Source organism: Anticarsia gemmatalis, chromosome 18, assembly GCF_050436995.1.
Source record: "Anticarsia gemmatalis isolate Benzon Research Colony breed Stoneville strain chromosome 18, ilAntGemm2 primary, whole genome shotgun sequence".
Classification (NCBI taxonomy): Eukaryota; Metazoa; Arthropoda; class Insecta; order Lepidoptera; family Erebidae; genus Anticarsia; species Anticarsia gemmatalis.
In genome coordinates this window covers 2,189,477-2,214,797 of record NC_134762.1, presented here as the reverse complement: position 1 = coordinate 2,214,797, position 25,321 = coordinate 2,189,477, and the positions used below count along the sequence as shown (strand labels likewise).

The window sequence follows — 25,321 nt, the reverse complement described above, 5'->3', positions numbered from 1 at the left end:
AGAGAAACTATGCAGACCTGAAAGTGTTTCAAACCGATTATGAAGGAATGCGAAGTATCGAAAACGTTCTCAGTCGACAGTTTTACCCTTCCCAGTTATCTGGAGTCGAAACCGAGACCTTGAGACCTGGAATGTAGACCAGTGGGCAGTCAGTTCAGGTCGATGATTTGTGTCTTAAAAGTAAGCATTTTTTTCTTGACATGAAAAAACATCTCTATATTGTTTCAGTACGGTATCTTCAGCGTGATCCTAGGCTCTTGGACGCGGAACATAGACAAGAAGATCACGGTCCGCGAGGCGCCCATCCTCACAGCCTCCCTGGACATCTTCAACCAGCTGGTGGAAGAACTGCTGCCCACTCCGACTAAGTCACATTACACCTTCAATCTGAGAGACCTTAGTAAGGTGTTCCAGGGAGTGCTGATGGTGGATCCTACTTTAATTGAGGTAGGTTCATTAAAACTTGTTTGCTTACTCTCTATTTATGGACCTGTTCTTAAGGTTTGATTTCAAAGACGGCTCGTAAGCAGGTACTAGGCTATTTATTTCATGAACTATTTTATTCTAGCAATTAATTATTATGGTTAGCTGCTTAAATAACTCCCTTTCTTATATCTTGTTCCAAATTATATATGTTAAAATTATAATGTAGCTGTAATATTATAACAGAAACATTCAAATAGTTTAAAGGTTTGCATAAACTTGAAGACTGTACAAAGAGCTAAATGCATCAAAAATAAGAATTGTTGGGAAAATGTAGTGTAAAGTTGCTAAAAAGCAAGTTTATCCGAAATTAGTTGAAGTTATTTATTATCTGCAGTGCGAAGACGACGCGATTCGTCTGTGGTATCACGAGCATCAGCGCGTGTATCAGGACCGACTCGTTAACGATGAAGATCGCAAGTGGTTCCGAGAGTAAGTCTACAAAAGAATAACTCAGTTAAAAATAAATGATTCCGTTTATTCCTATAGTCCGGAGGAACTGAAGAAGCGTTGACGCTTGTTCTATGGATTTACTTCGATAAAATAGCTTCAGTTGTCGCGGGACTACGAGACTCTCGGCTAGTCTTTGATTAAAATTACCATTGTTTACTTAATTGGTTTTAAGTCTGGGAACTTGATATTAAATGCCTTTTCTACTTCACGTTTTATTTATTTATTCTTTTTCAGATTATTAAACAAGAAGATTCGTGTAAACTTTGGAAAGAAGCCAGATGAAGTGGTTGGCGGGAGACTGATGTTGTTCGGAGACTTTATGGACATTGGTGCTGATGATAAGAAGTACCTTGAGATTACTGATCAAGAACAGGTAAGATATTTACTCTTTTTTGTTAGAACTAGCGTGAGCAGAAAACGGCAATACTGATTTTTTATATCTTATTGCTGGAAACAAGGTGTTTTTTTTGTATTTTGAGATATTTAACGCCGTATTCATACATGTGTATTTAGGACATGCTGGTAACTAAAGTGGTTTTTTCTTTCCCGACCCACTTTACTGGTGAAATCGCTTTGTATTTTGTAAACGATATGAAAATTTTAGCATCGGCAAAGCGCAATATATTTTGGTAGCTATTTAACCTGGCCGAAAAATCAAGAAAAGTTATCTGCACAGTGCACATGTAAATTTCCATCATATTAAAGTCTAATATTAAACTTGTATCAACTTGAGCATGTTTTTCAGAAACTGTTTAAGTATGTTAAATATATTATGTATCTTTATATTCCTAGTTGGACGACGTGCTAAGCCACTACATGGATGAGTACAACTTGGCCACGACGGTGCCTCTCGACCTGGTATTGTTCGAAGACGCAATATCTCATCTGTGTCGCATCGCACGCATCATGCGACAGCCTATGGCCAATGCGCTACTACTCGGCATGGGCGGCTCTGGTCAGTAATCATACTTGTATGCTTGTTTATTCTTTAATTTACTCTTCCAGACGGGATTTCTTTGCCAAAAAAGAAGCTCGTATCCTTCCCATAGATATAATATATCGCCTGCTAAATCTATATAAACATAAATGATCTTGGTCACGCTATCACGCCAACGGCTTCCTTGAAGTACGGGGATGGTTCTTAGGGAAAAAAATGATTAATGAATTATTTATTAAAAATCAGCTGTCAGGCGATACGAAGTTTGCAGGGCAGCTAGTGGATACGTCAGATCATATTTTTGTCGTGAAACAGTAATATATCAACTAGTTGGATAAAGTATTCAGGGGTAAGATTGTTATTGTTATTTAGAATAAATAAATAAATAAATAATCTCCTGGGCAGGACGTAGTCTACTTATTTCAAGAAACTAACACTGGCGCTTCCGTGGGTATAGCCAGCATTAAGTGGCTCCGTCAGTCTGTTATTTGTTATTCGGCTATTATAAGCAACAAATAAAATCAATATAATTATGTATACAGGTCGTCAGTCCCTATCCCGGTTAGCGGCAAACATGGCGGAATTAATCTGCATTCAAATAGAGATCACAAAGGCGTATGGCAACAGCGAGTGGCGAGATGACCTCAAACAGACCATGTTGAAGGCGGGCGCTGATAATAGGGGCACGGTCTTCTTGTTCTCTGATGCACAGGTACATAACAAAAGACTAGGTTTATCTATACTAATATTATAAAGCTGAAGAGTTTGTTTGTTTGTTTAAACGCGCTAATCTCAGTAACTACTGGTCCGATTTGAAAAATTCTTTCACTGTTAGATAGCCCATTTATTGAGGAAGGTTATAGGCTATATCATCGCTACGACCATAAGGAGCGGAGTAGTAACGAAAAATGTTACAAAAACGGGGAAAATTATAACCCATTCTCTCTTACGTGACGCAAGCGAAGTTGCGCGGGTCAGCTATGGTTTATATTAACACTTTACCTAGTAATCTACTCCCTTCAGTATAGGGTAGATGACTACCAGTCAAATCAAATTCTCTTTATGAAATGTCAATAATACATTTTGGTATATAGTACAGCTGTCACAAATACTTCACAAAACAGACTGGGTTAATTGTCTTCTTCAATGCTGCTTGAACCTTCAGGAATAATAAACGTTTGACACCTTTATTGGACTATAATAGCGTTTTTAGTCAAATCCTTCAGAGTCGCATATTTCGAGCAATATTTGATTATGAACTGGAAATCTCAGATTATTTTCCAAATCAAAATTTGAGCTGAAACCATCTGCGGTGCAGTCACCTTGGTAAAACCTAATATTAAAATATAATTATGTTACAGATCAAAATGGAATCTTTCCTGGAGGACTTAAACAATATCCTGAGTTCTGGAGATGTGCCAAACATATACGAGGCTGAAGACTTTGACAAGATATATCAGTCAGTCCGTCACGCTGTCATGGAGATGAACCTTCCAGCGACGAAAACCAATCTGTTCTCTTGCTACCAGCGGAGGGTCCGCAGTAACCTTCATATCGTCATCGTTATGAGTCCTATTGGAGAGGTAAGACTTAGGTTAGGTACAAACACAAAAAATAAAAGCAATACAAAACAATATCTGTTTGTGGATTACAAAAATCCTTGTTCTGTGCGTGAATCGGAAGTACGAATATAACGCGCAGTGGTAGAAAAAATATATTGAATCCGATGATGGCATACTATGCTTTTAGAAATCAGGGAATGTGCTAACATCAACAAAATGATATCAATGAGTGTGTTAATTACAATGATATGATTTTATACTAAAATACAATGTTGTTTCTACACATCACTTATCCAACATAGTCTAAACCATATAATTCTTTGGCCGCAAATAGAACAGGTTCTTACTACAAAACGGTTGTATCAAAATGATCAATAACATTTCATGATATAAACTCGTAAACTGTTTAATGGCAATATGCAATATTGATCGTCTAATGGCTATACACTCAGGACATCTTTGCCTAGTAATAGGACGGCAAAGTATTTACCTGGAAAATATTTTGTCTCCAGATATTCCGTGCCCGTCTACGTCAGTTCCCGTCGCTAGTGAACTGTTGTACTATAGACTGGTTCAGTGAATGGCCCAAGTCAGCGCTGGAGTCGGTTTCGTTGCATTTCTTCATGAATATGAGTGAACTACAGTATGCTTCAAATGAAGTACTTAATGCTATGGTGGTATGTATACAAAATTGTGTGCCTCTAAGTTACTCACCTGTACGGAGATTCCTCCTGTATTTAAGTATTGAGTTACAGATAATTTTGTTTCGCACAATTTTAATCAAGCTAGTAGATCGGTTCTAGTGATTATGCAAATAAAGTAAAACTCAAACGGTATTACGAGTAGCAGATACAAAGATTTCTTCAAAAGCTGGTTGGTGTTATTATTTGCTTCTCACAAACATGTGAACAGGCGGATTCAAACCTTTTCTTTTTCCTTTTCGGCCTCTGCTATTTAAATTTCTTTATCCGAGAAAACTAATTTTTATACTCTTTATGGAATGGACAATATAAAAAGACATTGTAGAATAGACTATAATAAAAATTTATACTTCCAGGCAGTATGTTGCTTCGCCCATCAATCAGTAGTGGACGCGAGCGAACGTTTCAAGCAGCAGTTGAACCGCCTCAACTACGTCACGCCCATGTCTTACATGGAAATGCTCAACGCTTACGCAGAAATGTTCAAGAAGAAGCAGAATGCTATACTGAACGAATCTAATGCGCTGAAGACTGGTGAGTTACGAATCATTGACTTTGAATCTACCCGATATTCTTACACAAAAAGATTAAGAAGAAATTACGTCAATTTTTGAAATTGGGAAATGGGAATATTTTATGTATTTTCCAAACACATTTCTACCTCTATCTGTGAATCGAGTGAATAAATGATACTCAAATATAGCAGCTTGAAATTTGGTAATGTGCCGATATATTCAGAGATAGGCTCGTTCCCTATTTTTCCCCTACAAAAAACTGGAGTGTTTCGATTTCTACGTTAATTTTCTGGTATTATCTGACTTTAATTTGGAAAAAATCAATAGACATATCTTTGAAATGTATTACATTAAGAATTAAATATATGACGTACGTTATCGTTTCTACGAGTTTTTCTTAAACCCAGGTTTGAACAAGCTGAATCAAACCGAAGTGGAAGTAAAAGAGCTGCAGATAGAACTGGCAGAACTGAAGCCTCTCATGGAGAAGGCGGCTGATGAGACCAGGAAGGTCATCGACCAGATCGCCATTGATACTGTAAGATATTCTAATTTATTTCTTAATTTAGGACCTGCTAAAATGATAATAATATGTCTTCGATGATCTTGATATGATAGGTTTCTGGAAGCATAGGCGCCGACGGCTAGCGACCTTAAAGTCCGGTAGAGGCTTTACCTAATAGTGAGATGGTAACATCAGCCATGGGACGCTAACATAGGCTAAAAGACGACAGTAATTGACAAAGATGAACGCGTCCATCTTTTTTATCATCTACCAAATAAAATGGTTTTGAATACTAATGCTACATGTAAGTATTCTAATTATGTAATCTTTTAAATACAGGCTATAGCAGAAGAAGCTCGCGAAAAAGTAGAGAAAGAACAAGCTAATGCCGAGAAAATGGCGACAGAAACAATAGCCATGGCTGAAGATGCACAGAGGGACTTAGGCAAGTCGTATTATTGAATTTGATTTCCAGTAACCCACCGATATTTGTCGTATATACCTTATAGATGGGTGGGCAACTGGTTTATGACTACATGTCGGCGAGCGATTATAATCATAATACTTAAATATCCAAACAAAAAACCGTTTCTGTTAGCCCCTCCTCGAAGACAAGCAGATTTTTCTCAATTTAGCAATGATTTTGAATTTTCTTGCATTCAAGTTAAATTCTTTACACGATGAAGTTTTGTAGAAAAAAGACAAAGTGCTCATTTTTTTCGAAAACAATCGAGTAGTATCGATTTTTATAAATCTTGACTAATCACTTTTGCAATTTGTATCGAAACGTCCGTTTAGACATATAAGGTATCCTAACCTTTAATTTACAATCACGTTTAAGACCCATTACATTATGATATTGACTATATTTGCACTTTAAACTAGTGTTGACGACCAATTTTATGTACAGAGGAGGCGCTTCCTGCCCTCCGCGCGGCTGAAAAAGCCTTACAAGAGCTAAATCGTAACGACGTCGTTGAAGTGAAAGCTATGAAGAAACCGCCCGGTGGAGTCGTGCTGGTCATCGAATCGCTTTGCGTTGTGTTCGACATCAAACCTATCAAGGTACACTTGTAAATACGAACTAATATTTATGATGCTTTCATTTATCACAGTTATCAGAAATTATGTCCACCTAAAAAATTAAGTCTTCACTCTTCAATCAAAAAGTGAAGACTTATTTAACCCAAAGGTTGACTGTAGAGAATGCCTTGATGCATTAAGTCCGCCTATGTACCACTACTGTACATGAAGTTTAAATAAATAAACAAAAGTTGCCTAAAATCCTTGATTGTCAACAAAAAATTAGATGTGAAGCAATTGTTAATGGTTCCCACAAATGTATTTTCTGAGTTACAGTTACAACTACAAATCCTGTACAAATTGGCAATAGCGTGGTGACCATGTTCACTACTACAATATAAATTAGCATCTCCATTTCAATTCATGTTTCATTTCTTTCTTAGGAACCGGGAGCTTCATTCGGCGAGAAAGTCCTGAACTATTGGAAGCCAGGGTCCGCGATGTTGTCAGACCCCGGCGCCTTCCTCGAGTCCCTCATGAAGTTCGACAAGGAGTCCATCACTGAGGACATGATTAAAAAGCTCAAGAGATTCATTGCTAACCCTGATTATGATCCGGCTAAGATTTTGAAGGTATGTTTTTAATAATCAGTATGGACCACCAAGGTGTTCTACCTTTGTGGCCCAACTGCCGTTGCGTGACACAGTTTCAGAGACTCCAATGGTTCGATACTCGTATAGGGCAAAAAACTATTACGCGGCGTTTATTTTTTAACCCGAATTACTCAATTATCTCGCCATGAATATTATGGATGAGAAAGTCTGTCTTTTTATGCTTGCACAGCTAAATTGCTTAGCCGATATTAATATCGCACCGGAAGAAGACCAAAAGTATTGTTTTCACCAATTTCACACGAGCTGTGCTCGCACGACTGAAATAAGCCGATACGACTAATATTACTAAAATAAGCAATATCCTTGCAAATTGTTAATTCTATATTTTGTACTTAGGTATCAAAAGCGTGTCAGTCACTATGTATGTGGGTGCACGCTATGTACAAGTTCTATCACGTCAACAAGGCTGTTGCGCCTAAGAAGGCTGCCTTGGAGAAAGCCACTACTGACCTCGCCGCTGTTGAGGGTAAGACTAAAAATTAAATGTAATATTGAATCATTTCTTATAGAAGGTAGAGCTGTTGGGAAAGCTGGCAAGAAACACCACATTTTTAAATTTTAATCTCTAAGCGCTTGTTTATACAATTTCAACACAAAAAATCCGTTTATCATAATTCAGGTACGAGATTGAAGTTGATTTGTGCAAGTAGTTTGTACGGAATACGCTAAGCACTTTTTTGTACTATTTCTCATCACTGGCCACTCGGTTGTGTATAGTCGATAATGGTTGGAAATTTCAGTCATAATCACTTTTTTTATAACAGCTATGTTGGCGAACGCGAAAGCCAAGATGCAAGCATTGCTAGAAGGTATCGCAAAATTGAACGCTTACTTAAACGAAAAAGAGGAAGAGAAACGGAAGATGGAGGAAGACATCAACCAGTGCTTGGCGAGAATGGACCGTGCTAATAGGTAAATTACTAATGCCCGGTTTCTGAGTACCTTTAACAGTAGTTTATCTATTCAATATCGTTTCTTTTTATATGGGATTAAACTCTATAGAATAGATAAACTACCGCTTAATGTACCTCAGAAACCAGGCGTGAGGGAATTCTGTAGAACTATAATAACTTTTACTCGGTCCTTTATAATCCCTCACGATGTTTGACCCCTTGACTTGATGTATGTCTGTCTGTGTATCTCTCTATAGCATCGTACCACCTAGACGAGTGAAACGATTAAGATCAGTGTTTTTCTCAGGATATTATGTTTTCATTTACATATCCACTTATAGATTCGGTAGTGGTAAAAAAATCCGTCCTCTGGGCTGCGGTGTTCACTTTGTCGAGTGCCTAGTGCATCTTTAAAAAAATGGTAATGTCCCAACTAGGCTCCTGAACGGTTTGTCGAGCGAGCGAGTCAGATGGATCAAAACTATCGCAGATCTGGACGTGGCCATCGTTAACCTTATTGGAGATATATTGCTCAGCGCATGTAAGTTATTATTCTGTTGGCAATTAATGTAAATAAACGTAGAAACCACTTACGAGAGAGTAGAAGAACATTTTACGAGTGCAAAGAAATAAAATATTCTCATAAGATGATGCCAGTTGTACACCTAGGGGGCTATTGCGTAACTCGGTTGACAGCCTCTTAATAGCCAGTATTCTGTACATTGATTATTTTCTAATATGGTGGTGAGTAATATGTTAACTAAAAGCAGCCAAGTACTGCAACTGGCTATCAATTTGTTGTATACTAGTCGTCAACTTAGATACATGTAGTTGAATGCATGCAAAATACTGAAAAAAATAGTTTTTAAATTGGCTTGACCATAAAATTTATACCACCGCATATTTTTTACAACTAAGTCTTTAGTAATTATATTGCTTTTGTAGGTGCTGTTGGCTATGTAACACCGTTTACCGATGAGTTTAGAAGAGAACTTCTAGCTGAATGGATGAAGTGTATAGAGGTTTGTAATAGTTTGGCATCAATATAATTGCATCAGAGCTCCTATACGTACTTCCATCAGCCAACTTATTCTCTTGACCCACGGCCCTGCTTGCATATACGTATACTCTGTCCATTATATTATTACTCTTTTGACAGCTCACGCTCATAAAGTTTTGTATTGCTTACGTGAATATGTCATACAATAATATTTGTACTTCATAGTCGGGTACAAGGCTAATCCCGGCTTGCATTGCATCCACGGTTTATTTAGTAAGTTAATGTTCATGTTCTTTTACCAGGTAGAAGAAGTGCCACACACGGTCGGAGCCACACCCTTGACCACGTTAGGAGATCCTGTCCAGATCAGGTCAATCTATGATCTTGAGATTTGTATTATTCTTATAACGGAAACAAAATTTTGCCTTTTTTAAATATTGTAGGTAGAACTCTTATTCAGCCATTTCCGAGCAATAAGCAAATGCTTATGAAACTCTGTCCTGTCGTGTGGTTAGTGGTCAACCTAGTGTCAAAGTTGTTCAAGCCGCTCAAAAGGCCTTTGACATGGTTTAACAACTGTTATCTTAATTGATAACAACCAGGACCGACTATTTTCATGCCCTCCGATGACAGCGCTAACGGTCGCTGATCATTTACCGTTTAATTTTTTGTATTAATTAAGTTTAAACATTCTTATCATAGATGTATCAAACCGCGTCACGTTTGGCTAAAATGACGTTATTTACTAGATATATTTTTATAGAACATGGCAGATGTACGGTCTGCCTCGTGACCCAATGTCGGTGGAGTCAGCCGTGCTGATGTCCAACTCCCGACGGTGGCCGCTCATCATAGACCCTCAGACTCAGGCCAACAAGTGGATCAGGGCTATGGTAATATACACCATGTTTTGTTATGAAATGGTTGGAGCTTGTAGGTACCTTTTGTCTGGGAGAGTGGGGTATTTTGTAGAGCTCAAGGCTTGGAATCTTTTGGTTTAAACACTCTAGTGGGATCCGTTTTTAGTTTTTTGTGCAGTAAATTGTATTTTTTGAAGTATAAAAGTAAATGAAATTAACGGAATTACTTTAAAAAGATAAATGAAATAGAGAGTGTATCTGTATGTGTATTATAACTTATTAAGACGAAACTGGTCGTGATAGCAGAGACTTGGCGAGTGGCGACCATTTTAGTTATTGTGTCATTCTCATTCCTTTATAATTTTTCATATTTCTAGGGTAAAATCGAAGGTCTAGTAGTATGCAAGCCGAACGACAGGGATTTGTTAAGGAACTTTGAATCTGCACTGAGATTCGGCAAGCCAGTGTTGTTGGAGAACGTTGGGCAGGAGCTGGATCCTGCTCTGGACCCTGTGCTTAAAGTAAGTAGGCAATATCATATCAATACTAAGAACTACTTACGTAGAAAACTGTCTTTAATCACCAGTGACAGTGAAGGATTAGCATAGTCTAGTTTATATTGTGACTGACACTGCTAAGCTTAAGTATGCTTAAATCTAAATTGGTTGGTGGGTTTGTGAGTCTTCTTCTACTTATAATATGGTTAGTAGTTAACCTAGTATCAAGGTGATTCAGGCCGCCCGGAGGCTTTTGAAAAAGCTTAACGACTGTTACCTTAATTGACAATAACCAGGATCGACTTTTTTCGTGCGCTCCAAAGCACGGAGACGCCCTGTTCAAATACTGGTCAAGATTTCAAATATTATTTAATGGTAGATGAACATAAGGTAACATCTCCCTCCGTCTTATGTCTTTCTTTTTTACAGCGTCAATACTTCCGTCAAGCCGGTCAGTTGGTGCTAAAGTTGGGAGACTCCCTGATTCCGTTCATGCCAGGCTTCCGTTTATACATCACGACGAAGCTGCCCAACCCCAAGTATACTCCGGAGACTTCGGTCAAAGTGCAGATTGTTAACTTTGCTTTAGTGCCAAGGTTAGATGCTAAAGCTACTTGTGTGAGAAAAAGACATGCAATTATACTCTTGATTTTTTCTTCTTATCTTTAAATGAGTAGAAAAGTATGAGGCGTCTGAAATGTGGGCACAAATCACAAAATCCGGGTCATAGGCCAAAGAGTCTCATTATAAAACTGATCGCGGTTATAGTAGTTATTTTAAGGGAAACGCCGGAAAATGAAAAATACGAATGAGTTTAATATTACATTGGTGTGCAAAATAGAGAGGCAGTTATATTCTTGTCTCTTTTATTTCGTAAAATCAGTAGACAAGTTTTAGGCGTCTGAAATATGGGCGCAAATCACGAAATCCTTTTACGAAATCATTATAAAAGTGATCTGAATGACTGATCGAAAGTATGAATAAGTGATTGTTGTGTTAGACTCATACAGGTAGACTTACTAACATAATGTTTAATATTTGAGTTTGGTTTTTACCGGTTTTTCTAACAAAGTTCTACATTATAGTGGTCTAGCAGAACAGCTACTCTCTATAGTAGTGGCTCAAGAGCGGCCCGATCTGGAAGAGTTGCGCGGTCAGCTCATCGTGTCTCGAGCGCAAATGGCGTCCCAACTGGCGGAGATGCAGGCCGACATTTTGTACGGCCTGTCCAACAGCGAAGGCTCACCCGTAGACGACATACCACTCATTTTGACTCTCGAAGCTATTAAGATTAAGAGTGCTGAGATTTTGGTAAGTGAAATTCAACTGCTTGATGTTTTAATAGTTGATATTATTATTCTGCAATGGATATCTTGTCTAGAGTAAGGTCTTGTGACCACCACACTGCCCAAGTTGCGTATTGAATTAAGGAATTTCAAAAGTTTTTAAAGCTCCACAACACATTTCTAATATATGGAAATAAGCAAGCTAGACTACTAATAATGACACCAAATCACAAGGTCTCGGTACCAAATCTAACTGCACGTTTGGCGCAGTGGTTTAAGCGGTCACCTCGCCGCAACAACCGTAGTGCCGCGTGTAGTGGGTTCGAATCCCAGCCGGGACAAATATTTGTGTGATGAGCACGAGTATTTGTACCGAACCTGGATGTCAATTTATCTATATAGGTATGTATTTAGAAGTATATAATAATGTTTATCAGTTATTTGGTTACCATAGTACAAGCTCTACTTAGTTTGGAATCAAATGACCGTGTGTGTGTGACCCAGTGATGATAATTACATATTTAATTTGTCCACATTTTCAACTCCTTAAGATATAATAAATTGCTCAATTTCGAAGTTACCAATGTGTCGTTCAATTGCAGATCAAAGTAGAAGACATAGAGCGCACGACCATAGAGATCGACATAGCTCGTGAGGACTACGTGCCGGTGGCCAATCGAGGCCAGATTTTGTTCTTCTGTCTATCAGACATGGCGCACGTGGACCCCATGTATCAGTACTCGCTTGAGTGGTTCGTGAAGCTGTTTGTGAGGTCCATGGCTGAGACAGAACCTAATGGTAAGATCCTGCCGTTCATACCTTATTAGAAAAAAGACTGATACTCCATATAGGTGTGTTGACTGCTTGTCTGGCGTACGTATTTTGCGTGCAAAAAGTGGATATGGGATTTCACTTCTTAGACCTGTATTTGAGTCAGTTTGTGAAACGGCTGATTATGACCTCGGCCTTTTGTCGAAATACTGTCTTAGTGAGTTAGGTATGGGAAACGAGAGTGTACTGTGCGTATACTTCCCACTATTGACATGTTATATCTCCGGGTCATTGGGCTAGTTTTAATAAAACTATTAATAGATATATTGTTAGGGGTAGCTGAAATCAGTGCTGTGCCTAGCACAGCGTACACTGAGCTGTAGCCCTTTGTTACATATAAAGGAGATCGGCAGATTTTGTACAGCTTAAAGTTTGTGTTGTTTCGTAACAGAATTTGTACCACTTATTAAGGGGACTAAGTCACCTATTTTTATTTGGGAGTATTATTTTTAGAAGTCCGGATTAATTAGAAAGTATTTGTTTATTTAAATAATCATTTTTGGTCTAAGGCTTATATTTGTTGACAAATAAAGAAAAAGAAAATCTCATGAGACGTCACTGTTACTCTGACGTCTACGCATCCGCTAATTTGCTGTTGTTTTGGATTGTGGTTTTGACAGCATCTGAGCAATTTAGCGAACTATCGGGGCTTCTTAAAATGGACATAACTTTTACCTCCCAACTTTTAAAAATATAATAATTTTAAAATAAGCTTGTCTATCATATTAGCTAAAAAGTAAACCTAAACATGACATTTTATAAGCTGTACGAATTCTTCATACAAACCTGCCGTTCGCCTTTAATGTACTGACTAGATACTAAGTTATGCTAAGTTTTATTTTGTGTAACAAAAATACCGCGACTTCGTTATCTACGCTAAATAATGCGTTGTGACGTAATTGATTGAGTGTCTAGGAGTGAAGAGCAAAATGTGGCTAATTTGATTTTTCTTCATATTTTACAGAGGACATAGTGGAACGCGTCGAAATAATCATAGAGCACTTCACATTCTTATTATATCAGAACGTGTGCCGCAGTCTGTTTGAACGTCACAAGCTTCTGTTTGCGTTCCTACTCTGTGCCAGAATACTCCTCGATAAAGGAGTCATTAGGTTTAATGAGTTCAACTTCTTGTTGAACGGAGGAAAGATTGAGGAGGTAAGTAGTGAAAGTGAAGGTATTTTGTCAAGGGATTTGAACGTTCGATAACTAACTATGCAGATAAAGAAATGTGTTTTTGAAAATATACAAACCAACATTATAGCCTAAAAACCTTTTGATGTTGTTTTTTGTCTTTATCCGTCGTTAAAAACTTACAGCCCTGCTTCTCTAGGACCCCATGGCGGCGTCGCTGGCTACGTATCCAACCAGTTAATATTGAAATGTATGTCACCTAATTCACGTGGCGACGGTGTGGCAACGTGACATTTCAATACTAACTGCTTGGATACGTAGCCAGCGACGCCGCCATGGCGTCCTAGTGAGGCAGGGCTCTTAGTAAAACAGGGTCAATAGAGGTTACCAATTATTAAACCTTCCAATAATATGTTTTTAGTTGAATTGGTAGCTAAATATATTGGAAGGCGAGACCAGATATTGGTATTATCCTTTATACAAAATATATTTGTGCATTCATCAGGTCCGTTTAATTGATTTCTGTGTTCCTTATGAAGACTCTTTCATGACAATTTTAGTATTTCTACGAGACCTGTCTTTCTAAACATTGTCTTTTTCTTCCAGGAGTCAGATAACCCAGAACCGAAATGGATATCAGCTCGTATGTGGATAGACATGCAGCAGCTGACCTCAGTCGATACTATGAAGAGTTTCATGGAGGAATTCCTCAGGAATATCAAGTTTTACAAGACTTACTATGACTCGCTGAGTCCTCACAAGTAAATTTACTTATTTTAGCATCGAATCGTAAAATTTGTTTTACTTTTCATTTGAGGATTATCACCCGAATAATAAGAAAGTAAATAAGGGTTTTTTTAAATAAAAACTCAATGACTTGGAATTGCTACCGATAATTTCAAAAATAATAAATAGTTTTCACCAGAGTTCACCGGTTAATAATCTTCCGTTTTTGTATATTTAGTTTAAACGAGTTTACAGTATCTTGATCACAGACGCTATGGAAAACAAAGAAAACGGAACTAAAGTCTTAAATGATAATTAACTTAGAGACATTTACCCAAATTACGTTTTATTTTTCTTTGTAAAATTCCCTTATCCTTTTCCCTTCCTCCAGACTCCCGTATCCCAAGGACAATCAACTGGACTCATTCCAGAAGCTTCTGGTGTTGAAATGTCTACGACCGGACAAACTTATACCTGGCTTACAGGTAAAATTAATTTATACTAACGGCCAAATGCAACTGTGGCGCAGTCGGTAATGTTACCAACTGCTGATCATGAGGTCCTAGGTTTGGTTCGCTGGTCTCTCAATAGTGGCTCAAAGTTTGATAACGTGCACGGTAAATGGCAATAGAATCGCTTCTTTTACATAGGACTGTATTTCATACATTTCTGCCTAAGCCTTTGGGTACAACATGCCTGATATTATGTATGTGGTTATATTTCTAAAATTTATTGGTTTGTTGCCTGTGAAAATTTACTCCAGCAGGCGACTTAAAATGAAAAATTCAGTATTGCGCAAAGGTCTTCTTTTTGTGGCCACAGCCCTCTAATATTATCCGTTGCTCTAAACTAACTAATTGATGTACTATTTATTTCCGATACAGGATTACGTAGTGACAGGCTTAGGCGCGAGGTTCGTGGAGCCTCAGCCAGCCGACTTGGCAGCTTTGTATGCTGAATCAGACCCTCTGGCACCAATCATCTTTGTACTGTCTACTGGTACTGATCCAGCCGCTGGTAAGTATTACACAATGATTAACCACCTAAAATAAATATAATTAATTTAATCACATCAAAGCGCGTTGCGTTGATCAACGCAATGAGTATATTTTCGCTCTTTTAAAGGAGTGCGCGCGGCGTCTCAGAGTCTTGGGGAGTCTTGAGATATTAAGGGTTGACCATTACTATCCCACTCTTGGGTACATCTTTCCTAAAGGCGAGAAGTGACTACTTTTGTTCGAATCAAACCTTAGCTTCTGTCGGCAGTCGCATGCTGCTCAGGCCTCTTTTTAAAACGTTATGTACTTTTCTATTTAACTCCGTTACAGCGGTCTAAAGTGCATACTCATGTTTCAGATCTGATGAAATTCGCGGACAAAATGAAGATGGGTAAGCGTTTCGAGAGTATATCGCTGGGACAGGGCCAGGGTCCGCTGGCTGAAGCCATGATGAAGATAGGTTGTGACTTCGGTAACTGGGTGTTCTTCCAGGTAACGTACCGTCAAAGAACACTTTTTAGTTATAATATTAAATATTTAATCATAATTTGGATGATTGACTTCAATTCTATAATAGCTTTAATTTGGAAATTTTGGATTAAGTCCTGTATATTTTACAAAGAAGAAGACAATTTCATTTTGAAATTTTTGTGTCGCGGACTCTTTAAAAAACTAACAAAAATTTGAGAACTTGCGAGAATTCTGATTACAACTGAAATTCAAATCCACGTTTCGAAAGGTACGGTATAGTGACAACCGCAACCACTGCGCCATGGACATTTTTATTCTTCAATAATGTTGATATCCTTTTTTTATTCTCTGGTCGTTATAAATTCCAGAATTGCCATTTATCTCCATCCTGGATGCCAGTGCTGGAGGTGAACGTGGAACACATAGCCCCAGAGCTGGTGCACAAAGACTTTAGACTGTGGCTCACCTCCACACCCTCGCCGTTCTTCCCGGTGGCTTTACTGCAAAATGGTTTGTTTTATTCAATAATGGAATACTTTATATTGTCCAGAATACGTATATTTTGTACTAGCTGACCCGCGCAACTTCGCTTGCGTCACCTAAGAGAATGGGTCAAAATTTTCCCCGTTTTTGTAACATTTTTCGTTGCTACTCCGCTCCTAATGACCGTAGCGTGATGTTATATAGCCTATAGCCTTCCTCGATAAATGGGCTATCTAACACTGAAATAATTTTTCAAATCGGACCAGTAGTTCCTGAGATTAGCGCGTTCAAACAAACAAACAAACAAACTCTTCAGCTTTATTATATTAAGCTTTATTATATTAGTATAGATTTCAGTTGCGTATTTCAATTAACAATACACAAGTACGATCTCTATCCGATCATTCCGCATGGGGGTGTTTGCCCACAGCTTCTGTCGTTTGGGCGCTCACAGAAACAATCTTGTTAGAATAACTGAATAGCGTTTTAGTCTGATCGAATCCAAAATTTGTGCAATCTTACGTATACGTTTTCACACGTACGCCCGTACTATTTGCGTGTACCTACTTTTCAATTGATCAAATTATGTACTGTAATGTTTTGATTTCAGGTTACAAAATGACAGTGGAGCCCCCTAGAGGTATTAAAGCAAACTTGCTGAAAGCATACATGAACCAAGTGCCAGATTTCAATGATTACTTCAACTCGAATGATGCGAAAGTTCCTAATTTTAAGGTAACACTGAAATACTATTTTGGAATGTTATGAAACTTGGTTTAGCTGTAAAGCACGTATTAGAGCTAAACCAATACAAATATAAAATTAAAATATTTTGATACAAGCTATAGTTAAGAGATAAAAGAAAATGTCACGCTGATGCATTTTCGAAGTTATTTGTGTATTTTAATTAAATATCTCCTGCCTGGAAGTTCTTCAAACAATCTGTTAAGGAATTAAAAGTTTCCATTACGCATATCTTGTTCTTGGTGGTGGACTAAAGACCGAACCCTTTTCTCGTTTTCACCCGTATCAAGATAAGTAGTAGTTAGGCATATTCTTATCACCTTTATATTTAATTCCACAGTGGCTGCTATTCTCCCTATGTCTGTTCCACGGCGTAGTACTAGAACGACGCAAGTTCGGCCCCCTCGGCTTCAACATTCCCTATGAGTTCACTGACGGAGACCTTCGCATCTGCATATCACAGCTACACATGTTCTTAAATGAATATTCTGAAGTGCCACTAAGGGTAAGTATTTTAAATTACTGATTATAAGATAATTTTTATTCTACCACCTCTTTGTTGCGGCTGGTAGTGTATCTGACTGCTGTAGTGCAATTCTGTTCAATCGTAACCATCGAGTTTCGAGAGGTTGGCATTTAAAATGTACTGCAAAAATAGTTTCTGTGACGTCCGCTAGAGGCGCTGATAAGATTTTCATACAAAATTTTTTGATGGCTGGCCGGTGGTCGATACTCGATAGTAGTAAAGAATTAGGCTACTGATCATGAAATCTCGGGTTCGTATCCGTCCGTATCGGAAAAATTACTATTGGTGTTTGCGCAGTTCAATAACATACCCGGTAAATAGCAATAGTTTCTCCCCTTATCAAATTGTACAAACGTTGTCAATGGCGAAACGTGGGTGTGTTTCATACACCTCTACATATTTGGGTATAAAAGGTGTGATTATGTATGAATAGGTGCCTTTACACACACGCACTATCGCGCGTGAAATAACAATCGCGTGTGAAAGAGCGTGCGTGTGAAGGCGGCCAATGTCTTTGCAGATGTTAACATACACAGCGGGGCATATTAACTACGGCGGTCGTGTGACCGACGACTGGGACCGACGGTGTCTGCTGTGCCTGCTCGCTGACTACTACAGCTCAACTGTACTCAACGACCGATACACTTATGATGAGTCCGGCGCCTATAAGCAGGTAAATTCTGATTTTGCGATTTCATAGGGCCTATAAAATACTACCAGATTGCCTTGAGTATCATTATTTTAGTAAATTGTGTGGTAGCATGCAATGTAATGCTCAGATATATTTTTAATTAAGCGTCCAGCAGTTTTGTAGATTATTTCATACAATCCTATATATAATATACGTATAAATAATACAGCAGACAGCAACCCAACATGTCTACCGTTGTTGTACTGTAGTCTTGGATTCGAATACTGGGTAAGGTAAATAAAGTTGCCCCCTAAATCCTACTAATATTTAAATGCGAAAGTTTGTGGGAATGTATGTAAGTATGGATGTTTGTTACTCTTTCACGCAAATACTACTCAACCGATTACAATTAAATTTGGTATATAGGTAGCTGAAGACTCAGAATAACACATAGGGCACTTTTTATCCCGGAGTTTCCGAGGGATCGGGATTTACACGGGAAGGTTTTCCACGCGGACGAAGTCGTAGGCTGCCTCTAGTTTTCCATATATAAATGTTCAAAGAGCTCCTTACCTCAAAGAATACTGTAATAATTAGATCATTGAAAAGCCAGATTCAACAGCCTCCTTTTTCCACAGCAACACCCATCACTGAACATCGAGGAGTACACGAAGTACATAAGAACATTGCCTTTGAACGATGACCCCTCACTGTTCGGTCTTCACACCAACGCCAACATCAGTTACGCCATGTCTGAGACGAACGTAAACCTTAGTAAGTTTACTATTACGGTTCTGTACCCAAAGGGTAAAAACGGAACCTTATTCCCAAGCCTTCGCTGGCTCTCTGTCTGTCTGTCTTTCTCCAGGCTGTAGCTAGAAAGCTGAAATTTTCATTTGAAGATTTCAATGATGTATTTCCGTTGCTGCTATAACAACAAATACAAAAAAAATAAAAATGTAAAATATTCAGAGGGGTCCCCTATCTGGAAACCTATGCGGCCGGCCTTATATTATGTACAAGTCGCGATAGTTGAAAAACGTTGATGTTATAGAGTTTGTACAAGTGCTGTTATATTACAGAGACGCTACGAGACCTCCAGCCTAAGGAAGTGTCTGCCGGGGGCGGCGCTACCGTGGAGGAGATCATTGAAAAAGCGGCCAAAGATATCCTGGAGATTGTGCCCCTTCCTCTTGACATACAACAAATTGCCGCTATGTGAGATCATGCCTCACGTATTATATGAGTTTAGATTATATTTTGGCTCTGTCTCTTTGCAATCCATACTTACTAATATTATAAATGCGTAAGTAACTCTGTATGTCTGTCTGTCTGTCTGTTACTCAATCACGCCTAAACTACTGAACCAATTTGCATGAAATTTGGTATGGAGATATTGTGATATCCGAATAGAAAGGACATAGGCTACTTTTTATATATTATGTGTCGAGGCAATGTGCGGATATTAATTGATACGTATTCATTCAGGTACCCGGTGTCGTACAAGGAATCACTGAACACTGTGCTAGTACAGGAGGGAATCAGATACAATCGACTGCTAGGAGTCATAAGGAACTCTTTGAGGTAACTACCTTATTTTTATTTCCTTAATAGTCAATGGCGCAGTGAACTATATAAATAAGTATATTAAAGTTATATTATACTGTAGATATCGTATATTGATAGTATGTGGGTAATGACCGCGCGCTTTGAAGTAGTATAGTGGAGGAGAGGGTCCAGCTGATCGCTACAGCTGCGCTGTAATGTCAAGATATTTAAACAAAAAAAAGAAAGCCTCCTCCTTTTTGGAGTGGGTAAAAAAATTGATTTGGTCTGTCATGTTTTCTTTTTATTTTAAATGTTTGATTTCATTGTTCCAGGGATCTCCTGAAAGCTCTAAAGGGTTTGGTGGTGATGTCTGAAGCGTTAGAAAACATGGCTGGCAGTCTGTCGAGGAACTCTGTGCCGGTTATGTGGAGCTCTAAAGCTTATCCCTCGCTTAAGCCTCTTGGTAAGCTTTGGATATTTAATAAACCTGGTTATTATTATAGCTTAGTAAATAACTTTTATAAAAACTATTACAAAATCATTGCCGAATCCGAGTCAGGTTCGCTCAAGAAGGGAATTTTTTCACGTTTTCTATTAAATTTGGCTTTGGCTCGAAGAGCCATACTTTTATATTTTTTATAGTGATTTGGGAAATTAATCTCCTGTTATCATTTTAAATGACTAGCTACCATGGTTAATGAGATCCAGCCTCATATACAGGTGGACAAAATTTTAGTCATGAGGTCCAGTTTTCAGTTTTGAGGTATAGAACCATAAAAAGTCCTGTCACGAAACATTTATGTGGTGGTGGTATATTTGCCTCGACAAAAAAGCAATATCAGATTACTTTCAATGTAATAGAAAAAAGCAAAGTGTCACTCGCTTTTGTACTCTAGCGGCATGGACCAAAGACTTGAACCTGCGCGTCAGCTTCATGCAAGAGTGGGCAGACCAGGGCATTCCCAAGGTGTTCTGGATATCAGGCTTCTACTTCCCACAAGCTTTCCTCACTGGAGCGCTGCAGAACTACGCCAGGAAACATGTCATTGCTATTGATACTGTGGCTTATGGGTTTGAGGTTAGAATGTTGCTTAGAAAATATTGAAAGATTCGTAATACCAAGTATTTGTTCCCCATGTAAATGCCCGAGGGCTTAAAAACAGTAAACTTGGTTCCCAACCTGGATTTGGCCATTATTGTCAAAGTTCAAACCATCTCTTATTTCGTTAAAATAATGGGTCCTCTTACGAAATAAGAGATGGTTTACACCTTCGGCTTGGCAGTTAAACATAAATTCATTAAAGCATAATTTTGTAAATTAAATAATTAATCAGCTTACCTTATCATTAGATGAAGGAACGTTTGAAAAAAAAAATTGTTGAATAATGTTGATTCTTAATATTTATATTGATTGTTGTACACACGACAGGCACTGCCAGCTCCTCCACAAAAGAAGCCGGAAGACGGGTGCTGTGTGCGAGGTCTGTACCTGGAGGGCGCGCGGTGGAATGCGGCAGAAGTGACCCTTGAAGAGAGCAGGCCTAAGGAATTGTATACAGGTGGCTTTTTAGTTATAGTCGAACTTTTACAAACGTGCGAACTGAAACATCATTATGTAATTTTTATCGGACCCTCTTGCTCGCATTTACACGTCTTATATAGATCTCCCCTAGTACCCTTTTGACTGCCTTCGGGGCGCAGTGGTTTAGGTCACCACGCGAATACCATTGCGTCGGGAGGTCGTGGGTTCGATTCCCACACGGAGCAAATAAATGTGTGATCCACAAATAATTGTTTCGGGTCTGGTCGTGCTTTGTGTCCGTTGTTTGTATGTTTGTAAAAGTCTTAATGCGGGAGATGTCGTTTAAAAAAACCCTAAGATTGTGTGGTTCGCATTAAATTGAAACTGCAGCGCCATCTGTTAATACTACTTCGAATTATACAAGGTTAGCGAGGTGTATCTTTCGGTGCTGTAAAATATCGTACTCGTAGTTCAAAATGTTGCAAACAGATGGCACTAAATCTGTAACTTGTACTAAAAAGTTAGTTAAGAACGATAGTATGGTTTATAATATAACCTTTACTTGCAGATATGGCAATCATCTACATGAAACCCGAACAAGGGCACAAATTACAACAGAATCTATACGAATGTCCCACATATAAGACTTTACTCCGGGCCGGTACATTGTCGACTACGGGCCACTCCACTAACTACGTAATGACCATAGAACTGGCTACACATAAACCCCAGTCACATTGGATTAAGAGAGGAGTAGCTCTGTTCTGTGCGCTGGATTTTTAGAAATATTTTTTATCTATTAATGTGAACATTGCAACATGCAGTGATAGATTTTATTTTAGTAGTGCCTCCCGCGCAAGTGGTCGAGGGTTCGTACTCAAGGCACCAATAAACCAAACACACCAATGACTATTTGAAGATATGTGTGTATTAGAAATAATCATCTTGTTCCAACGGTAAAGGTAAACATCGTGATGCAACCTTGCATGCCTGAGTATTCCTTACAAACAGTTCTTGAAGGTACGCAGAGTCCCTAACCCTAACCCCTCTTTAATTCCGGGAGGAGACCCTTGCCCAGCAGTGAGACATTATTAAGTTAAATTAATTTTATTTGTTTGCTGCTGCTTATTTTATAGATGACCAAATAATCTGCGGAAAATATGACTAGATAATAATCATGTCAGTATTGTGAAAAACGTGTACGTAAAACAGATTTTATACGTGCACGCTTTGTGCGTATATGTATGTATATGTTACGGTATATGAAGCAATCGGTAATTATGTATAATTACCGGTAATTATAGATAATTACCAACGCACATGGTAAATGTAGTGGAGTGTAGCATAGGGTACGCAAGGAGACTAGGACTTCTAAAGTCCAAAAAAGGAACTGGGCAAACCGACATGGGTAGGTTAAATAATTGTTTCAAACCCACGACCTCCCGACGTAATGGTAGCGGAGGGCTTGGCGACCACTGCGCCACGCAGGCAGTCTCTGATGTCTGTAATGTTACATGATTTCACGTATACGTAGACGTATACGGGTACTGTCGTATACGTTGATAAATAACTATTTCTTTACACTTCTCTCTCGTATTATTGTCATCAAATATCAAATGACTTGTGCGTAACAATTTCGGATTTCATACATTTCAGACATTTGTATGGTCTTTTAAAGAAATTGCAATATGTTATAGAGGGTTATTATTGAAATGGAGACTATTATCATGTAATATTGTGTATTATTATAATTTATTGTTTAATGAAAATAAACTATGCAAAAATTGCGTTTGTATTATTCATTACACACGTTTTTCATAAAAATATTTTTTGGAAAAGGTTCAAAATAATCTTTAAGCACGCAAATGTATCTAAATCGATTCAGTCGTTTTATGTAAATAAAGTAAGTGATAATAAAGATTATTTGTTTTGTGATACTATTTCTAAAGTCATAAGAAAAGCTAAAATATGAGCCCTAATTGCTACAACTTTACTAACGAAGTTTGATCCTAAATATGATTTATTTCCTTCAGGTCAATCCAATTATTGTACAGTAATTAGGTTTACCCGCTTTTTGCACATCGACCTCATATTAAGAGAAGAACCTAATTTGAAAAAGATGCGGATTATATAGCTAGATTTTATTGCTTACCTGCATTTTATGGTTTGATCAGAAACCGAAAACAGCGTAATTTAGAAAGATTCACCCGATTAATATATCGCATTAATAATACAAAAATGTAGTAACTGAAAATACATCGCCACAATTTTTAGACTTAACACTTTAACTATACCTACCATATTTTTTTGAATCATTGTAACAACATTTTCACTTAAATTTTGTTTTTAAAACACATAAAACATTTGGTTTTTGTAATAAATGTTTTTCGTCGATTCTGATAAAAGTTGTATTTTGAGTTACAATACTATTGTATTATTCATGCAATATATATAGAAGGGAAAAAGCCTAGATTTTTAGACCCTACCTACGTCTTACGGTCTAGCTAATGCGTTATTATCAGGTACATTACCTAGGTAGTAAGAGATTTACTTTGTTAATAGAAAACCATTAGTACTTAGTTCGATATCAGGGATTTTGAAACACTTTGAGACCTAACAGTCGTTAATACTAATGCATCCACTTACGTGGTAGTGAGAAATGGAGAAAAGAGGCGTATATATTGAACTAGCATAATACAAGTACAAATCTATACTAATATTATAAAGCTGAAGAGGTTGTTTGTTTGTTCGTTTGAACGCGCTAATCTCAGGAACTACTGGTCCGATTCGAAAAATTCTTTCAGTGTTAGATAGCCCATTTATCGAGGAAGGCTATAGGCTATATATCATCACGCTACGACCAATAGGAGCAGAGTACCAGTGAAAAATGTTACAAAAACGGGGAAAATTATGATTCACTTATGTGACACAAGCGAAGTTGCGCGGGTCAGCTAGTCTTTGTATAATAGGCTTTAACGCTTAACACACACGACGTTTGCATTTTGAAAAAAGGTCTGGTGCGTAGTACTTGTAACTGGCGCGTGCGGTCTTGTATGACAAGATGTATGTATGTGAATGAGGCAAGGGAAATTTGTAAGGATCGTAGCAAGTGACATTCTTTGGTCACCGCCTGATGTGATGATGTGTCGTCCTGGCCGATTTATAGTGACCAAATGTTTGCACAATACACAGGTACACTCACTGTCCCTTTACTCTCATAGTCTGGTGAGACGGCTAAACCGACACGATCAGAGAGAGGTCAGACGCAGGACCGACGGCTTTATGTTCACTCCGAGGCACGGAGGTCTAAGACCTCAACTTCCTGACTCCGGGCAATATCTGAGAATTTTTAAACAGAAAATCTCAGAAAAGACTTATGGGAAAAAGGCGTGATTTTATATTGTTTTGTTTTTACTCAAGTTTGGTCTTACTTATCGTCTTGTGTACCGAATCAGTTAGGTACACAAGACGATAAATAAAACCAAACTTGAGTAAAATTTGTAAAATTAGGTAGTTAAATTAGGTTTGCCCCGGCCCGATGGGGAAAATAGCCGGTAAATCAAGAAATGAACGACTGGGCATGAGACGAATCTGAGTTTAGAAAACTAACAAAATGTAATAGACAAATTCTAATACTGTTAATCTACCGTTACTTCAGTAGCACTTCACAAACATTACTAAACCAGTTTACAAACAAACAAATGTTCCCTACAATTAGTGCTACTACCTCGTTAATACAATTACTTCGCGCCGTACTTGTGTGTTTTATTTCCTTTTACTTGCAATTCTATTGCACGTTTCTAACGCTATTTTTTATTAAACTACGTGATCTTGTCTCCTTCGTTTAATACGAGAAATAGTGTACAAAGTATGGAAGTAATTAAAGTTCTACTAGTCTTTCCTATTACCAATATATGTACTTAGTTAAATATAAAAAGGTGGCGTAGTAATTGTAATTCGGTTTTTTGTTTGGCTTTATCTGAAACTTTACCTTTGACGGCCTCGAAGGCGCATTGATTAAGGTGGGTGGCACGCCACTACAGGGGGTTGTGGGTTCGATTCCCACACAGAAATAGTTTTTTAAGATCTAGTTGTACTTTGTGTCCGTTGTTTGTACGTTTGTAAAAGTCTCTGGTACACAAAAGCAATTTTAAGTGCGGAAGTTGTATTTTTGGTTTATTGATTGTTTGTAGAAGTTTACGCGACAAACTACTAAGTGCAAGAATTGTAGTTCAAAAAGTAGATAAGATTGTAGTCGCGAAAATAGTTTGTAACACACGTAACATGTAGTTTCCACAACACAGAATGCTTAGTGCAT

The 25,321-nt window shown here is 38.1% G+C and overlaps 1 protein-coding gene across 1 annotated transcript in view; it reads left to right on the top strand.

Moving 5' to 3' along the window:
* Nucleotides 1-22,730, top strand: part of LOC142980689 (dynein axonemal heavy chain 1-like) — a 51,912-nt gene extending 29,182 nt beyond the window's left edge. The window contains exons 49-86 of the mRNA XM_076126217.1: nucleotides 229-447; nucleotides 821-915; nucleotides 1,171-1,309; nucleotides 1,729-1,891; nucleotides 2,416-2,585; nucleotides 3,235-3,456; nucleotides 3,948-4,112; nucleotides 4,493-4,670; nucleotides 5,059-5,189; nucleotides 5,496-5,601; nucleotides 6,067-6,221; nucleotides 6,623-6,811; nucleotides 7,190-7,319; nucleotides 7,618-7,765; nucleotides 8,184-8,287; nucleotides 8,692-8,768; nucleotides 9,049-9,116; nucleotides 9,510-9,639; nucleotides 9,984-10,127; nucleotides 10,533-10,699; nucleotides 11,189-11,414; nucleotides 11,992-12,187; nucleotides 13,185-13,378; nucleotides 13,961-14,115; nucleotides 14,472-14,565; nucleotides 14,965-15,097; nucleotides 15,437-15,570; nucleotides 15,918-16,059; nucleotides 16,643-16,767; nucleotides 17,117-17,281; nucleotides 17,823-17,975; nucleotides 18,572-18,707; nucleotides 19,016-19,151; nucleotides 19,422-19,517; nucleotides 19,814-19,944; nucleotides 20,378-20,559; nucleotides 20,911-21,040; nucleotides 21,572-22,730. Coding sequence (XP_075982332.1) covers nucleotides 229-447; nucleotides 821-915; nucleotides 1,171-1,309; nucleotides 1,729-1,891; nucleotides 2,416-2,585; nucleotides 3,235-3,456; nucleotides 3,948-4,112; nucleotides 4,493-4,670; nucleotides 5,059-5,189; nucleotides 5,496-5,601; nucleotides 6,067-6,221; nucleotides 6,623-6,811; nucleotides 7,190-7,319; nucleotides 7,618-7,765; nucleotides 8,184-8,287; nucleotides 8,692-8,768; nucleotides 9,049-9,116; nucleotides 9,510-9,639; nucleotides 9,984-10,127; nucleotides 10,533-10,699; nucleotides 11,189-11,414; nucleotides 11,992-12,187; nucleotides 13,185-13,378; nucleotides 13,961-14,115; nucleotides 14,472-14,565; nucleotides 14,965-15,097; nucleotides 15,437-15,570; nucleotides 15,918-16,059; nucleotides 16,643-16,767; nucleotides 17,117-17,281; nucleotides 17,823-17,975; nucleotides 18,572-18,707; nucleotides 19,016-19,151; nucleotides 19,422-19,517; nucleotides 19,814-19,944; nucleotides 20,378-20,559; nucleotides 20,911-21,040; nucleotides 21,572-21,786 — 5,643 coding nt within the window. The 3' untranslated portion in view covers nucleotides 21,787-22,730. The remainder of the gene's footprint in view (nucleotides 1-228; nucleotides 448-820; nucleotides 916-1,170; nucleotides 1,310-1,728; nucleotides 1,892-2,415; nucleotides 2,586-3,234; nucleotides 3,457-3,947; nucleotides 4,113-4,492; nucleotides 4,671-5,058; nucleotides 5,190-5,495; nucleotides 5,602-6,066; nucleotides 6,222-6,622; nucleotides 6,812-7,189; nucleotides 7,320-7,617; nucleotides 7,766-8,183; nucleotides 8,288-8,691; nucleotides 8,769-9,048; nucleotides 9,117-9,509; nucleotides 9,640-9,983; nucleotides 10,128-10,532; nucleotides 10,700-11,188; nucleotides 11,415-11,991; nucleotides 12,188-13,184; nucleotides 13,379-13,960; nucleotides 14,116-14,471; nucleotides 14,566-14,964; nucleotides 15,098-15,436; nucleotides 15,571-15,917; nucleotides 16,060-16,642; nucleotides 16,768-17,116; nucleotides 17,282-17,822; nucleotides 17,976-18,571; nucleotides 18,708-19,015; nucleotides 19,152-19,421; nucleotides 19,518-19,813; nucleotides 19,945-20,377; nucleotides 20,560-20,910; nucleotides 21,041-21,571) is intronic.
* The last annotated feature ends 2,591 nt before the right edge of the window (nucleotides 22,731-25,321 follow it).